General features: G+C 55.5%; 1 protein-coding gene across 1 annotated transcript; it reads left to right on the plus strand.

Moving 5' to 3' along the window:
• The first annotated feature begins 336 nt into the window (after positions 1–336).
• On the plus strand, positions 337–7,285 carry LOC139112757 (uncharacterized). Its single transcript, XM_070673817.1, has 4 exons — positions 337–529; positions 1,660–3,908; positions 4,331–6,244; positions 6,308–7,285. Exons 1-4 carry the CDS (start codon positions 337–339, stop codon positions 7,283–7,285), a joined length of 5,334 nt encoding a protein of 1,777 aa, XP_070529918.1.
• Positions 7,286–17,716: the final 10,431 nt, after the last annotated feature.

Here is a 17,716-nt window from a genome sequence, read left to right on the forward strand (position 1 = left end):
TATTACCGTGCTAAGACACTTAAGGCGTGGAAAGCGCGTTTACGCGCCCAAGTAAGGGTAGAAGGAGGCCGAGTAGTTGGCGCAGTAGAGCCAATTTTGGAAGAGTGGCTTGCCGTAAAGCGAAGACTCTCCTTCCATGCAGCGCAGGTGGTGTCGGGGCACGGCTGCTTCGCCTCCTACCTGCGTCGTATTGGTAAGGAGGAATCTGTAAGGTGTCATCACTGTGAGGCACCCCGAGACGACGCGCAGCACACCCTAGAAGGATGTCTTGCGTGGCAAGAAGAGAGAGCTGACCTTATCCGGAAGACAGGATGCAACTTATCCCTTCCGGCTATAATGAAGAAGATGGTGGACGACGAGGAGGCATACAAGGCCTTCCATACATTCGCGGGGCGTGTCATGAGTGCCAAGGAGGACGCTGAACGCCAAAGAAGAGGACAGCCGGTGAACTCCACTCCAGGCGTAGGACAGACATCGTCGCAGGGCAATCATGCCCCAACAGGCGTCCATCGTGCGCGCCGGGTTGGAGGTAGGGGACGGGCGCAAGCCTCCCCCCTCCTTCCTGGCCCAAACGGTGGCGCCACTCAACTTGTGCGTCGGAGTTCGCGTCTGAACTCCAACAGCACACAGAGATGACAGTAAGGCGGGGGACGAGTCTTCCCCCCGCCAAATTATAACTCAGCGGGAGGGCGTCTCTCCCTCGCCTCAAGAAGAGCGAGGCCAGGAAATATTAAGAGGCTGGGGAGCCTCTCCCAGTCTCGCCTTCAAAGAAGATAGTTAGTCGCAAGCCAGACGCGACTATTTTAGAGAAGCCGGCCCGCCACACAAATGCGGGCCCTGCCGCTCTAAGTCCAATGAGCGGCAGCGCGGGGGACCCACCCAAGTCATCGGGTGGGTCGGTGCCGGGGAGGTTGAGAAGTATACGCACGTGATTCCTCAACCTCCCCATCAGTCACGGCACCATATGCGGGCAAAAGTGGGGGTTTAGTCGGTAGTGGGCAGCCTCGCGGCATAAGACCTGAGCCCGACATACCCCTCTCCCTTCCCCAGGGGAGAGGGTATGTGTAAAGAGTGCATTCCCCCACTATAAAAAAAAAAAAAAAAAAAAAGGTTAGGTTGACAAACCTTCAGGGGCCGCGGTGAACAGTCCTTCTCAGGGCTGGGATCCGCGGTACGGGACTTGGCGTTCCCGGAGGTGTTCCCTGAGCCCGGCGACCACTTCGCCGAGAGGGTGGGTATTATTCCCCCCAAGGTGGTAAGGGATGGCGACCCGGAATTCAAACGCCCGGCCCGCCGGGGTCGTTAGGGGATGGTCTAAGACCTCCCTCCGGCAAGGTGTGGGGAATGGGGGGTTATGGGGGGAGGGTTTTGGGGGGTTTAAGGGGTTTTTTGTTTTGTTCTATTATGTTTATTTTGTTTTTTGTATTTTTTTGTTTTTCTCTTATTCCTTCCTTTCCTTCCTTCCTTCCTTCCTGTTCCTGTGCTCTTCGGAGCTGTGTGGGCGGGCGTGGGGCCGCTCGGACATATTCCGAGGCGGGGCCCACGCGCCGCGTGTTTAAGGAGTCGGCCAGGCCGGGGTCGTCAGGGATGGCACCCAACCGGCCTAGGGGAGTAAACCCTAAACAAATCATCTATAAAAAACTATGATGATGAGTTTAGTTAACGAAATGACGGGTGTACCGCCTCAGGGGGATCGGATCCCCAGGGGCCGGCGGGGGGAGAGTGCCGTCCCGGCTCTCCCTTCGTCGTCATCGTACGACGGGCTACCCACTGTCTGCACCGCAGGGGCAGTGGCAGAAGATATGCCTGCGAAGAAAGAAGAGAAGAAGGAATACCAGCCTCCGAAGATCATTTCGGATGTACTGGTGAAGTCCGGATCACGCCGTCCCGGACCAAAGAGCAGGAAGACTGAGAACTTTTGCGCCATAAGATCGTGCGCTGGTTCTCCGCCTCCACCTGAGACATCGACACTAGGGGTAGGAGAGTCGAATTCCAGACCAGGCTCTCCACTGTCCAGGACAGAATCACCGTGCGACACTGTCGTTTTGGATAGCTTGGAAGAATCGGCAAGCAGTGACATGTCAATTAGAACGACAGCGTCAGGAAGCGCGAAGAGATATAGGAGACCTCAGACTCCTATCTGTAAAATGAGGCGTTGTGAGACGGATGCAACAGAACCGTCCGATGCTGAGGAGTTTAATACTCCTCTTAGGAAAAAGAGAGGGCGGCCGATAGTCACGGGCGACGGAGTTGAAGTCCGGGCTATAAAGGCTAAGAAACTGGAACTTCAAAGGCTAGAAGAAGAAATTCGGACGGCCCAGGAGATTTTAAATAGTGCGTACGATCCGGCCGACTTCAGATCAAAAAAGAGAACGGTCATGGCTCAACGTTTGGAGGAAGAGATGTCGCATCTGCCTCCAAGGGACATTGTGGCGCAGGTGTTACAAGCTGCCCAACAGGCTGATACTGTGGCCGCCAAATCGACAAATCTAAATGGAAGATTTGTTCGAATTTTGCGAGAAGCAGCCTTGAAGATCCAAGTGGGCACAGATGCCTTGATAGGTAAACAGCCCACGAATCTCCACGACACAGAAAAGGAGATAAACACAGAGAATCAAGAGATTCAAAGACTCAAGGATGAAATTTCAGTGCTCCGGGAAGAACTTAAGACACTGAAAAATCAAAAAGAAGCGGGACAAATATCTTCATCAATACAGCAAGAAAATATGGAGATAGAACCATCAGTATGCGAGGAACTCCTTCCTCTTTCCTCTTTCCCTCCACTCCCACAACGTGAGAAGTTACCACCGGCAATTAGACCGGCTTTGAGGGGGGTGAGACGTGTTTTAGAGGATGTAGATGAAAGTATATTAGTCAAGAAACCGACTACTTCTACTGCGGATTCAGCAAAGGATTTAGAGGCCAAATGGGAAAAGAAGTTCTCATCCTTTGCTGAGGAAATGAAAAGGGAAATGAGGCGAATGGTATCTGCCTTTACGCAGCATGCCGCCTCCGCCGACACTGCCACCGGGGCCCAGAAAAACGCCCCCAGCGCTAACGCCACAAAGGGCGCTGCAAAGGGACGTCCGGTTCCCGGCGATAGTGTCGGAAAAGACGAAAAAGGAAGTAAAAAGAGAGAGACCAAAACTACTCTCTCTCCTTCCTCTGTTGGTAAAGGCTCTGGTCAAAAGACAGGAGCATCTACGTCGGCCTCAAAGACTGGGGGCAAACCTACAACCATTCACCGGCCTGAAGAGCAGAAATGGTCGCAAGTGGTTGGGAGAAAGGCAGCGAGGAAGCAGGCACGGCAAACGACAAATAGTTCGGCTGCCCCGGCCTTAAACATTAAAAAGGCTGGAGGGAAAAATCAGCGGGATAATAATGCTGCACAGAAGCAGCAACCCTCCCGCAAAATAGTTCAGTCAGCGGGCGCGGATAATACCCCAAAACAGGGTAAAAAGAAATCCCGCAGGAGAATACCTAGGACGGCGGCAATTGTCCTCAACTGTCCCCCTGACAGAATATCTGCTGTCATGGGGGAGGTGAGAACAAAGATTAAACTGTCAGACGTTGGTATTACTGACAGCGTTAAAACGCGGAATACTATCTCCGGGGCCTTACTAATTGAGGTCTCCGGAGAAAATAAAGAAGCTAAAGCGGATGCTCTGGCTTCTAAAATGAAGGAGGTCCTCAAAAATCAGGAGGACGTAAGTTTGAGTCGGCCCATGAAGACGGCCGAAATTCGAGTCCGGGACTTAGAGCCGTCTATCACGGCTAGTGAAGTTGCCACGACTGTGGCGATCAAGGGAGGTTGCGACCTACGGTCTGTCACACCCGGAGATATCCGTAGATTCCCGGGTGGCCAGGGAAGTCTGTGGCTCAGACTTCCCTTGGCAGCAGCGAAGAAGGTAACTGAAGGGGGGAGCCTTAACATTGGGTGGACTCGTGTTAGAGTCTCACTCTTAGAGGCTCGCCCCCTTCGATGTTATAAATGCCTCGAGAAGGGGCATGTAGCGGATAAGTGCCCTAGTCCCGCAGATAGAACTAACAGATGTTACCGATGCGGGACTTCAGGGCACATTGCAAGAAATTGTTCGGCTCCCCCCAAGTGCCCTGTTTGCACAGATCTGGGGAGGAAAGCCGAACATGTTATGGGTAGTGCTAAATGCACTACCCAAAATAAAAAAGGTAGAAAGGAGGTAGCCGGGGAAAGAGAAATCTCAACCCCGGCAGTTAAGTCTTCTGCCCTTGTCAGGGCGGAAAGTATGGAGGTGGAACCATTGGAGGGAATGGGGGCTTAAGAATTACAATGCCCCTGTCCCTCCTTCAGGCAAATTTGTGTCACGCCCGCGGGGCGCAAGATCTCTTTCTTCACACCCTCGCGGAGCGTGACATTCAAGTTGGAGTAGCCGCCGAGCCCTATAGAATCCCCGAAAAGCATCCTTGCTGGACAGGGGACACATTGGGCTCGGTGGCAATTACATGGAGATGGCGGCAAGGACAGCCGACCTGTGCACCCCTCAAACGCGGCGAACGCTTTGTCGCTGTCCGCTGGGGTGCGATAGCAGTAGTGGGAGTTTATTTACCACCATCGGGCACCCTGGCGGACTTTGAGGGGTGGCTGGAAGTAATCGGCGAGTGCGTGCGAGGTCTTCGTCCCCGGCCAGTTCTAGTTGCCGGAGACTTCAACGCATGGTCCCGAACATGGGGATCAGCGTGTACTCGGGCCCGTGGAGAGGCTCTGGAGGAGTGGGCGGCGACGTTAAATCTCACCCTAATTAACAGGGGTGGGATAGCTACGTGTACGCGGCCGCAGGGAGAATCGGTCATAGACCTGACTTGGGCAACTCCTGCGGCCGCTAGGATGATAAAGGGGTGGAGAGTGGAAGAGGACCTCGAGCATTTGTCAGATCATCGTTACATTACAATGGAGCTCGAGGCCTCTTCTCCATCAATACGCGGTCGCCGCCGCCCAGAAAAGAAATGGGCACTCCGGCAACTAGACCAGCAGAAGTTCGAGGCCTCGATCACCGTTTCTCTTTGGTGTAGAGATAGCGGGATCGGGGTCTCTGAGGTACGGGACGAAGACCCGGTGAGAGAGGCAGAGTGGCTGGTTGGGGCAGTTACAGATGCTTGTAATACGTCCATGCCTCAAACCAGCCAAGATATTCGTCGGGCCGCCTACTGGTGGTCCGACGAAATAGCTCAATTGCGGCGCGAACTAGTGCGTCGCAGAAGAGCGGTGACAAGATGTCGGGACAACATCGGCCGGCGGGAAAGGGAAATGGAGCCCTTTAGGCAGGCAAGAGAGGCCTTAAAGAAGGCCATTAGGGCGGCTAAGGCCAGAGCATGGAACGAGCTCATCCAGGCCCTCGACGAAGACCCTTGGGGGCGCGCATATAAGATAGTTTCTAAGAAACTAAGACCAAGCGCGCCTCCCATCACGGAAATCTTAGATAAAGGCTTCGTCGAGGAAGTGGTAGATACTCTCTTCCCCGCCGACATCCGCGGGGAAGATGAGTCCCCCGGCGTCTCTATTTTAGATGACGAGTGGTCATCAGACTTAGACGTCGGGGAGGATGAGTTTGCTGAGGTCGTCAAGCGGAGTTGTCGGGGCAATACAGCCCCTGGTCCAGACGGCCTCCGCAAAAAGATATGGGCCTTGGCTGCCCAAGAACTTGAAGGCCTCCTAAGAGAAATGTTCTCTGCCTGCCTCCGACGTGGTGTGTTCCCTCCTTCCTGGAAGGAGGCGAAGTTAATTCTCCTTCGCAAGGAGGGAAAAGACGAGAAGTCCCCGTCGGCCTACCGGCCGATCTGTTTGCTGGACGAGGTGGGTAAAATCTACGAACGTATAATCGTGAATCGCCTCGTCCAGCACTTGTCCCGGCAAGGTCCCAATCTTAACGGGGCCCAGTTCGGGTTTAGGGAAGGCCTGTCCACAGTAGATGCCATTCTCTGTGTACGGGCCTTTACTGAAGAGTTCACGGCCCAGGGCGGGGGAGTGTTAGCAATATCAATAGATATTTCAAACGCATTTAACTCCCTTCCCTGGGATCGTATTAAAGAGTCGCTCCGACACCACCGAGTACCACAATACTTGGTGCGTGTCGTGAGCGAGTATTTGAGAGATAGGTGGATCTCGTACACGGATAGTACGGGATCCACCTGTAAGAGAAGGTTGTACCGCGGCGTGCCCCAAGGATCTGTGTTAGGTCCACTTTTGTGGAATCTGGGGTACGACGCGGTACTTAATACTCTTCCCCCGGCTGTCGTCTGGTATGTTATGCCGACGATACCTTGATACTAGCCGGGGAGAACATTTGAGGAGGCCAGCAGGCGCGGCGAGGTGGCCGTGCAGGCCGTAATTGGAGCCATTGGGCGAGCAGATCTAAAGGTGTCGGTGGGGAAAACGGAAGTACTCTTCTTTCGTCAGAAGAAGTCTCCCCCACCGCCGCAAGACGCCAACATCAAAGTTAGTGGGTGTTCCGTCCCGGTCAAGCCTGAGATAAAGTATCTTGGCTTGATCCTGGACGGACATTGGTCCTTCGAGGGCCATGTCAGCGAGGTCGCTCGTCGGGTTCGGGAGAGAGCAAGTTCGCTACGCGGACTTTTCCCGAATCTCGGCGGGCCAAGCGGCGGTGCTAGGCGGTTATATGTTAACACCGTGCGGGCCATTGCTTTGTACGCAGCCCCGGTGTGGGCGGACGCTCTGGCGGCCAACAGAAGGAGTCGGGTGAAGTTAGAATCAGCATTTCACCCGGTGGCCGTTGGGGCGTCGCGGGCCTACCGCACGGTGTCGCGCGCCGCCGCCGCGGTGTTAGCGGGAATAATTCCCGCGGACCTCTTGGCCCTCGAATATGCGAGGACCTTTAGGCGTCTGCGGGCCATCCGTGAGAATAGGGGGACCGTGACTCCAGCCGCTCGCAGCCGTGTTAGGCTCGAGCATAGGGCGGACACGGTTGTGCAGTGGAGTAGGAGACTACACGAGGAGACCCCCTGGGGATGGCGCACCATAGCGGCTATACAGCCGGTGCTCGCCCAGTGGTTAGATATGTGGGTGCTGGGTGGTGGTCCGTCCTTCCGGGTGACGCAGGTCCTCTCGGGGCATGGTTGCTTCGGGAGGTACTTGTGTCAGATCGGAAGAGAAGTCGATGAGAGATGTCACCATTGCGACTCTCTCGTGGACACCGCCCAGCACACTTTGGAGGTGTGCCCTGCGTGGGCTGTGGAGCGGGAGGAGTTGATCCGGGTGATAGGTCCGGATCTAACTCTCCCGCAGTTATAGTCCGCAGTAGCGGACTTAGAAGGTGGAAGGCCCTCTCCTTATTCTGCGACAAAGTTATGGCAGAAAAGGAGAGGGCGGAGAAAGACAGGGGCAGCCGAGTGGGCCGTCCCTGTCACAACAACCCCCGACCGCCGGTAGTGGCGGGGGTCCACCGGCTCCGCCACCTCCTCCCCCAGCGGGGGGTGGAGGGAGAGGGCGGCTTCGAAGACGTCGACCGGACGTTGGGGGGCGAAATAACTCGCCTTCCACGTATGGAGATCGTGGCTCGCCCTCTGAGGGCGGAGCCAGAAGAAGAAAGGCTGGCTGCAAAGTCAGCGGCGAGTGGTGGCATGTGTCGGGTTGAGGGTAGGGGACGGGCGCAAGCTCCCCTCTTCCCGTCCTGTGCTCATCCGCTCATACGCATGGGAGTCCGCTCACAAACTCCCATGCATTAGTATGACGCTCCCGGGAGGGAGACGTCCTGTTAGCTGCGCCACGAAAATAATCTCTCGTGGCTGTGGCCTTTGACGCCTCTCTCCCGAGGAGCAGGTAAAGGCGGCACGGACAACAATGGCTGGGGGCCAAGTCCGTTGCCGCCTACTTGAAGTAATCAAAGGGCGCCAAGCCCTTTGATTTAAAGAGTAGCCGGCCCGCAGCAAACAGCGGGCCCTGCCGCCCTGGTTCCATGGGCGGCAGCGCGGGGAGCCCACCCAAGTCATCAGGTGGGTCGGTGCCGGGGATTGAGAAGTTATACGTCCGTGTTCCTCAACTTCCCCATCAGTCACGGCCAAAGCGGGCCAAAGTGGGGTTTAGTCGGTAGTGGGCAGCCTCGCGGCGTAAGACCTGAGCCCGACATAACCCTCTCCCTTCCCCAAGGGAGAGGGTATGCGTAAAGAGCATTCCCCACTATAAAAAAAAAAAAAAAGTTGGTCTCTGGCCCCGAAGGTTCGCAGAAGGCGGATGTATTGGCTCAAGAATTATCTAAGGCCCTGGAAGGATTAGAGGGGGTCACAATCCAGCGACCCGTTAAGATGGCGGAGATTAGAATACGCGGGTTAGATGACTCCGCTACTGTACAGGAGGTGATGGATGCGTTGGCTGGTGCTACGTCTTGCCAGCCTACGCAATTTAATTAGCGTACTTCGCCTCTCAGGTGACGGTCTTAGAACCGTCTGGGTTCAGTGCCCCTTCACGCTGCCAACAAATTGGCTTTGAAGGTCGGGTACAGGTTGGCTGGACTAAGGCCAGAGTTGAGTTGTTGCGGCGCGCCCGCTGCAATGCTAGGTGTTTGCAGTCGGGCCACGTACGCCAGAGATGCCCTTGTAAAGAAGATCGCAGTGGAAATTGTTTCCGCTGTGGTTCTTCCGGGCATAAGGTAGCTGATTGCAAGTCCCCCGCAGTCTGCCCTGTTTGTAAGAAGGTGGGGAGACCTTCAAACCACAGATTGGGCGGTGCATGTCCTGCGAAGTCAAAGCAGGCAAAATAGTGTTTCCGGACAAAAGTCCGAGTATAAGGACTTCTTCTGTAACCACTGCCATGGAGGTAGACGGACAAGTTCCATTGGAACAAAGTAGCAAAGAGCCAATGGTTATTACATTGGCCGAAGGAAGTAACAGCCTGGAGGAGGCTGCAACGGCCCCGCCTTCACCGCCATAATCCTCCAGGCCAATCTGAACCATGCCCGCCGTGCCCAGGACTTGTTTGTCCACAGCGTGGCGGCCCGTGGCTCATGTATTGGCGTAGCTGCGGAGCCACACCCGTTCCGCCCGGTCACTCCGCTGGGTGGGTGATAACTGCGGCTTGGTTGCCATTACATGGCATAACATCTCTCCTCTCTGTACTTTATGGGGAAAAGGAGATGGATACGTAGGGGTTAAGTGGGGAAAGTTTACCATCGTTGGCGTCTACATCTCCCCCTCACTGTCCTTTTCTGATTTTGAGGATCGATTAGAGATCTTAGGCTCGGTCCTGAGGCCCTGTTTATCTGGGCAAGTGTTAATAGCGGGGACTTTAATGCGAAACGTCGCATGGGGTTCCCCGAGGTCTGATCGTCGGGGTGAAGCCCTGGTTAATGGGCGGCAGCATTGGGGCTCCTTCTTGCCAATGAGGGGCTGCTAGTACTTGCGTTGCGTGGAGGGTGAATCAATAGTTGATCTGACTTGGATATCTCCCTCCGCGCGCGCATTGGTGTCAGGTTGGCAGGTGGTGGACGAGGAGACGCTTTCGGATCACTTATACATCCAAATGTCTCTCGGCACCACTCTGCGGAATGTAAGAGCCCGACGGTTCGTCAACAGGGGACGACCAAGATGGGCTCTTAAGAAATGAGTGGCCACTTGGAGGCCGCACTGGAAGCTGCGACTTGGTCGCAAAATCCGGCAGGGTTATCGGCGCAGGAAGGAGTTGAGTGGCTTAGACGTACACTTACTGACGCTTGTGAGGCGTCTATGCCTAGGCCCTCCCTCTAAACCCCATCGTGCTGCATATTGGTGGACGGAAATCGCCGAACTTAGACGTGCCTCCGTCCACAATAGACGTGGCTTTACACGCGCGCGTTCTCGAGGACGGTCTCCCGAGATCATAGCCAGCAGGTATGCTGACTACAGGAGGCTTGCGGAAGACTTAAGGCTGCCATTGCGGCTGCCAAGGCAAAGGCTTGGGACGAACTCCTTCAAACATTGGAAGAGGATCCATGGGGCGCCATACAAAATAGTTTTGGGCAAGCTTCGATCTTGGGCGCCTCCCGTGACAGAGCAGTTAGCCCCCTCAGTTTTAAAGGGGGTGGTGGATACTTTATTTCCACCAAATGAGGGACCTGTTATTCCCCAAGCCGAAGGGGACTTTCAATGGCAGGAAGAGTGGGAGATTTCAGAAGAGGAGCTGATCGGCGCCGTCAGGAGACTCAAGGCTAATAAAGCACCGGGTCCTGACGGCGTCCCGGTAAAGTTGTGGCCTTGGCGGCCGGAAAGTATTGCCCAAACAGGTTGGGCAAGTATTTAATGCATGTTGCGGGAGGAGTCTTTCCCCGGGCTTGGAAAAAAGCCCTTCTCACTTTGATTCCTAAGCCCGGCAAGCCCGGGGTACTCCCTCCTCGTACCGACCAATCTGCTTGTTGGACGAGGTCGGGAAGTTATGGAGCGAATTATCGCTGCCCGCCTCGTCCAGCATCTGGCAGGTCGGGAGAATGGACTCCACGAGGAGCAATACGGCTTCCGTCCGGGGCGTTCAACGATTGACGCGATTTCACGCGTTAGAGCCCTCGGAAGCTGCTACGAGGATGGCGGGGTGTTGTTAGCGGTGTCATTGGATGTGACAAATGCTTTCAACACCCTGCCGTGGAGGGTGATCGGGGAAGCGTTAGATTACTTCCAGGTTCCCGATCACCTCCAACGAGTAATGCGTTCCTACCTTGATGGTAGGACGCTGGAGTACAGGGACCGCCAGGGTAGGCGGGTCTCCAGAACGGTAGATCGCGGGGTCCCAGGAGTCTGTGCTTGGCCCCTGCTTTGGGACCTCGCGTACGACAGAGTCCTTAGGACTGCGCTTCCCCGGTTGCAGCGCAGTGTGTTACGCCGATGACACACTTGTGCTGGCCCGGGGTGACACTGGTGGGAGGCCCGGGCTACGGGCGAAGTGGCTGTGGCGGCAGTAGTCGGGGCGGTTCGCAGAATGGGACTAAGGGTGGCCCCGGAGAAAACGGAGGCACTAGTGTTTTGCGGTGCCTCTGCGAATTCCCTTCCCCCTCCTCATTCCTCCATCTTGGTGAGTGGTTCGGCTGTTCAGGTGAGTCCCCATATTAAATATCTGGGGCTCATTCTGGACAGCAAATGGAAATTCGGCGAGCACTTCGCTCAACTTTAGATTGGGCAAGATCTCAGCGGCACTTGGCCGTCTAATGCCCAATCTTGGGGGCCCATCAGGAAGGGTGCGGCGTCTTTATGCGACGACCGTACAGTCGGTGGCTATGTACGGCGCACCGATCTTTGCGGGCGACTTAGCGCACTGTCATCGCGCCACAACTGCCACTCTGCGCCGCACCATGCGCGGAGTGGCCATACGAGTCGCCCGCTGCTACCGTACGGTGTCGCATGATGCCGCTACGGTGCTTGCTGGACTCCCACCGCTGGAGTTGCTCGCTCGGGAGCGCGCTCAGGTATATGAGCGTGTCTCCCGTATGAAGAGGAGGGGACTCTGCCCCACAGCCGCCATTATGGCGCGCCTAAGGAAGCAGGCGAGAAATGATATGCTGGGCTGGTGGCGCGCAAGTCTTAGCGCGTCAGGTGCACCAGCCCGCCGCACATTAGGGGCATTAGCCCCGGTGTTAGGGGAGTGGATAAGTGGGGCGTGTTATCGCCTCACCTTCAGGTCGGCACAGATGATCTCCGGACATGGGTGTTTCGGGGATTATCTGTGCCGAATTGGTCGTGAGCCCACGGCGTGCTGCCACCAGTGCGGGGCTAGTCAAGACTCGGCGCAACATACTCTGGCGGAATGTCCAACCGCCGCCGAAGAGCGCCGAGCCTTGACCACTAAGTTTGGGAACGATCTTTCCCTTGAGCCTTAATTCCTAAGGTTCGAGGGAAAGGAAGATTGGGAGATATTTACCTCCTTTTGCGACATAGTTTTGTCGCAAAGGAGAGGAAGAGTCCGGAGAGGCGAGTTGCCCCTCTGGATTCACTAGGAGACGGAGGAGGTGTCCCTCCTCGTTTGAGGAGGACAAAACCTTTGGCCCATTTAAGGCCTAGATAGGACTAAGGGGAGGTGAAAACATTCTCTTCTCCCCTTCTGTACCTGGAGAGTAGGAGGGCCCATAAGGCCGTGCGGCAAATGCCGCGGGTTTTTCTAGCCCTTTTCAGGGCTATAAACTAACCAGTTCTTTTCAGAACTTGAGTGGAAATCTCCTTGGGGAGGGAGAAGGGTTCGGGGCCCAATAGCTCGCTTCGGCGTGAGGGGTCTTCGTCTTCTCTTCTTCCCTTTAGGACTTAGTGAGGGGCAGCGGTTGGTGTTCAATCCAGCCGCTGACATCCTCTTACGTAAGAGGTACGGCTGCAGAGGTGGTAGCCCCTCTGTAGCCGAGTAGAAGGAGGGCAGCCCAATGTCATCGGCTGGGCGCCGTGTCTTTCCCGCTAAATAGGGAAGGGCGCGGCCAGGACTGGGACCTTGGGTCAAGGCGGGGGACGGCTAAGGAAGTTATGTTAGCGTACCCGAGCCGTTCCCAAACGCCAGTAGTCCCAGCCTGTGCAACAGGCTCCCGACGGGTTTTAGTGGGTAGTGGGCAGGCTCGAGTTAGCGAGCCGTAAGACCTGAGCCCCACATACCCCCCCTAGTCAAACAGGGGGGGATGCGTAAAGGCATTTCCCGTCGTAAAAAAAAAAAAAAAAAAAAAAGGTTAGGTTAGGTTAGGTTAGGTTAGGTTAGGTTAGGTTAGGTTAGGTTAGGTTAGGTTAGGTTAGGTTAGGTTAGGTTAGGTTAGGTTAGGTTAGAGGTTCCCCCTCGTAGTGCCCACCTTGTCGTGGTGAGGGCTTGGGATCGAATCAACGATCCGCTGGGGCAGTACCTGGGACTTAGTCCCGGGGAGGCCGGCGGGGAGGTTCGATCCTACTAAGGCCAGTACCTCCCTGGCATTGCACTCCGAGTACATCACGTACTCGAGCCGGGGAGGTACACCCTCAGGGGCCACAGAGGCCGTCCCTTTATTAGGACGGTGTAGATCTGTGGTTCGGGACTTGGCGTTCCCGAGGGTTCCTGAGCCCGGCGACCACTTCGCCGAGAGGGTGGGTATTATTCCCCCAAGGTGGTAAGGGATGGCGACCCGGAATACAAACGCCCGGCTTGTCAGGGTCGTGAGGGGAGGTCTTCTGACTTCCTCCTGGCAACCTCAGGGGCCACAGAGGCCGTCCCTTTATTAGGACGGTGTAGATCTGTGGTACGGGACTTGGCGGTCCCGAGGTGCCTGAGCCCGGCGACCACTTCGCCGAGAGGGTGGGTTTTATTCCCCCCAAGGTGGTAAGGGAAGGTAACCCGGAATGCAAATCCCGGCCGGCTGGGGCCGCAGGGTTGGTTTCCCGCCATGCCACCCGGGGTTGGGTAGGGGCCTCCCGTTCAAGGGGAGAAGATCCCTTTCTGAGGCATTGCACGCGGTGCTCCCGCAGCCGAGGTTAGGGATTACCTCTACCCGTTTCCGGGGCGTACGTGGTGCGTTCCTGGGGCGGGTACGAGTATACGCACCGGAGTTGCACACCGGGGGTGTGACCCCACGGTCTCCGGGGGCGTAGGGTGTTCCGGCCTGCGGGCTGGGCACCCCAGGGATGACGTAGGGGGTGTTTCGGGCCGCTCGGAAGTCTCCGAGGTGGGCCTGGTCACTCCGGGAGGAGGTCGTGACCGCCGCGGGGCCGCTCGGACGTATTCTGAGGCGGGGCTCGCGGCGTGTCTCTTGTTAGGAAGAAGTTCGGCTAGGTCGGAGTCGTCAGGGCGGGCACCCAATCGGCCTAGGGGAAGGAAAACCCCAAACAAACCAAGCTTCGATACAACATGAAGATGTCGGACCAAAGGAAAGAAGACCTACAGCCCCAGAGGATTCGGACCCTCAGGGACCGGCGTGGTGGGAGTACCGTCCCGGCTCCTGCCATGTCGTCATCATACGACGGGCAATCCAGCGCTTGCTCCGCAGGGGCGCTGGTGGATACAGCGTCTGCGACGAATACGCAAAGAAACAGGTCCGACTCAGAGGACAGAAGAGAGCGCTTCTTTTCTACAGAGGAAGAAGCAAACAAAAAGACAGCCGCGCTTACTGACACCGATGGCGAGTATATGAAACTCCCACGACTTGTGGACATGCAGGTCGTCAAGCGGGCTAACAAGAAGAAGGCCGGGCCAAGATGCAAAACTGCCAACAGCCCATCGAAGAAGACCCGTCAACCATCGGACTTACCTGTCCTCTTCCACAACGTGAGAGCTCACGCCGGCTCTCCTCCGCCTGCCTCAAGATTAACCGAAGCAAGCGCAGCTACAACAGCAACAGAAGAGGAAGATAGAGGCGCGACGCGATGGACGTCTGTTTCTAACAGAGGTTCCGACATAGAGGACGCGAACACGGAGATTGTCGATCTCTCCTCTAATAACTCCGATGCCTCGGACGCATCTATACGTACCACGGCGTCTGGAGCGTGCAAGAGGACGAAGAAGAAAGAAGCGGCGACCGGAAAGGAAGACTCGTCGCTTGAGAGACCACGAGAATCGTTTCTCTTCCTCCGAAGAATATATCTTTGACGAGGAAGTCAAGAAGAAGCGAGGACGCCCCATCGTCACAGGAAAGGGAGTGGCGATCCTTGCAATCAAAGAGAAAAACAACGAGCTCCAAGCAATCAAGGACGAGATCGAGACTATGAAGAGGATCGCAGAGGGAAGCTATGACCCCTCTGAATACAGAGGTAAACGGCGCTCCGAAAAGGTTGAAATGTTGGAGCAAGAATCCGTTGGCTTACCCATACAAGCCATAGCAGCAGAGATACTGCAGACGACTAAGCAGATTGAGGAAGTAGCTGTGAAGTCGAATAATCTCAAGGGCGGCTTCGTTCGCATACTTAGAGATGCGGCCTTGAAGATCGAGGTAAACGCAGACGTCATGACGCGAAAGTCGACACCACCGGACGGCACTAATGCTCAAGAAATTGAGCAGCTAAAAGCGGAGATAGCACAACTGCGAGAAGAATTAAAACAGGCCCGCGACTCCGCGCCTGTTCTCCATCACTCTTCTTCGACTGCCTCCTCAGAGGCAAACAGGAGTACAGAACCCAGTAAAAAGAATGGGACGAACGAAATAATGGACGTAGAGATGGAGGGAGACATGAATGTCAATCAGGCTCCCTCATCAGTAATACTGCCTCCCAGGGAAGAATGGCCACCGGCGATAAGACCATCTCTAAAAGGGAAGACCAGGATTCTCAAGGACGACGACGAAGACATCGCGCCAGGACCTTCGACTCTTCCTCCTCGCCGCAAATCGGCGAATAAAGATGTAGAGGGCCTCATAGATGACAAGCTTGCTGCTTTCTTTAAGATAGTTCAAGCACAAATGAAAGACATGATGTCCACCTTCATCGAGCGACTTTCTCCCCAAGTATCTTCCAACGGGGCCCAAGAAAGCACTTCCATGGTGTCCGGCCAAGAAGACCACACCAAGAAGCACCCGGTTCCCGAAGGTAAACATGGAGAAGATAAGTCTAAGAAGACTAAGAAGAATAAAGGCAAAGGACCTCTCAAAGTCCTTCCGCCTGAGACTAGTAAGGCCCAGCCTTCCAAGAAGAAGATGACTGCGCCACCAGCCCGACCTGTAAATCCGCAAACACTCGGCGGATCGACTAGCAATCCTGGAGAAACGCCGTGGACCAAAGTCCTCGGCAGGAACGCTGCCAAACAGGCCAAGCAGGCAACGAAATCTGTTGCCCCGACTTCAGCCCCAGGCACCTCCGCTAAAGGAGTTCCTGGGAGTAAAGGAGGCAAAGCAGGAAGTAATAAGACTTCCTCAGCTAATACTTCTACTTCAACCAAGAAGAAGAAGAAAAGAAGAAATAGGAGAAGGATCCCGAAGACGTCGGCAGTAGTATTAACATGTCCACAGAAGGACATGCCTAAGATTCTGTCCGAGGCGAGGAACAGAATCAAACTTCCGGACATAGGGATCACTGAAGGAGTAAAGACTCGCTTCACAGCCACTGGAGCTCTACTCTTTGAAGTTCCAGGAGAAAACAGCGGCCCGCAAGCAGATGTCCTGGCTGCCCGCTTAAGAGAACTCATAGGAAATAAAGAGGGCATAAAAGTAAACCGCCCCACTAAAATGGCGGAGATACGAGTGCGGAATTTGGAGCCGTCACTTACTGTCCACGAGGTATGCAACGCCGTGGCAAATAAAGGAGGCTGTTTAACCTCCGACATTAAAGCCGGCGATATAAGAAGCGTCCCAGGTGGACTGGGAAGCCTGTGGTTGAGTATCCCTTTAGTGGCCGCCAAGAAAGCCACGGAAGGAGGTACAATAAAGGTCGGCTGGTCGAAAGTGAGAATCGACCTACTAGAGGCACGCCCTCTCAGGTGCTATAAGTGCCTGCAGAGAGGGCACGTAGCAGACAAGTGTCCAGAGACACTTGACAGATCTGGCAGGTGTTACCGTTGTGGAGAGCAAGGACACTTTGCCAAGATGTGCAGGGCCCCTCCAAAGTGCCCCATCTGTTCGGATCTCAACAGGAAGGCCAACCACGTACTTGGTAGCGCGCAATGCACGACTCAAATACGGAAGGGAAGAAGAGACGTCGCAGAAGTGGACAACACCAACCCACCGCCTCTTCCACAACGGGCCAAGAGACCCACAGCTGGAAAATTCAGCGAAGGGTCAATGGAGATCGATCCCCCGGAGGAGGGGCAAGTCGGCTATTTGTAAATGGCCCTACGCCTTATTCAGGCAAACGTCGGGCGCTCTAAGGGCGCTCAAGACCTGCTCCTGCATACGATGGCGGAGCAGAAGATGATTTTCGCAGTAGTCGCCGAGCCGAACTACGTTCCCAAGGACCACCCCTGCTGGACTGGAGACGAGCTAGGATCGGTAGCACTCACATGGAGATGGATTCCGGGCACCCCCTCGTGTGCCCCGCTGGAGCGAGGACAACATTACGTCGCAGCTAGATGGGGGCCAACGATCGTCATCGGTACTTACCTTCCGCCTTCAGGCACCATTGAGGAGTACCAGAAATGGCTGGACGACATGGCGGTGTACATCAGACACCTGAGGAACTCACCGACCATCGTGGCGGGAGACTTCAACGCGTGGAGTACAACCTGGAGCTCGGCACGCACCAACGCAAGAGGCCGCCTTGTCGAGGCTTGGGCCGCAAGTATGGACTTAGTCCTCTTGAATAGGGGCAACACGTCCACATGTGTCCGCCCGCAGGGAGAGTCGATCATCGACTTGTCGTGGGCATCCCCTGCGGCGGCACGCATGGTGTCTGACTGGAAGGTGTCCATAGACATGGAGCACCTCTCCGATCATCGGTATATCCTGATGTCTTTGGCGTCTCTGAGATCGACTTCCCGTCGACCAGGAGACGAACGCAGATGGGCAACGCGGAAGTTGGACGAGGACGCTTTCCGAGCCTCCATCGCGGCTTCTCTTTTCACCAGCGATCTGCCGAAAGAAGAAGAAGATCCCGAAATCCAACTCCAGTGGATCACAGAGACAGTCACACGCGCCTGTGACATGTCTATGCCGAGGGTAAGACACCGCTTTCGAAGATCAGCGTATTGGTGGTCAGATCACATTGCGGCGCTACGAAAAGAAGCCATTAAGGCTAATAGAAGAGTCACTCGTAGCCGCAATAATCAAGAAAGAAGAGCCGAAACTATGGCGATCTATAAAGAAGCCAGAAAAACACTACGGACGGCCATTCGCAAGGCCAAAGAAGA

Source organism: Cardiocondyla obscurior, unplaced genomic scaffold (assembly GCF_019399895.1).
Source record: "Cardiocondyla obscurior isolate alpha-2009 unplaced genomic scaffold, Cobs3.1 scaffold48_0_253740, whole genome shotgun sequence".
Classification (NCBI taxonomy): Eukaryota; Metazoa; Arthropoda; class Insecta; order Hymenoptera; family Formicidae; genus Cardiocondyla; species Cardiocondyla obscurior.

What these genes read in the sequence shown, in the direction of transcription:
- LOC139112757 (XM_070673817.1), top strand. Translation starts at nt 337, where the DNA reads ATGAAGAAGATGGTGGACGACGAGGAGGCATACAAGGCCTTCCATACA. An exon ending in TCGTGCGCGCCGGGTTGGAG is followed by an intron (nt 530 to 1,659) that starts GTAGGGGACGGG and finishes TGATGAGTTTAG; the next exon opens with TTAACGAAATGACGGGTGTA. An exon ending in GGAATCTGGGGTACGACGCG is followed by an intron (nt 6,245 to 6,307) that starts GTACTTAATACT and finishes CCTTGATACTAG; the next exon opens with CCGGGGAGAACATTTGAGGA.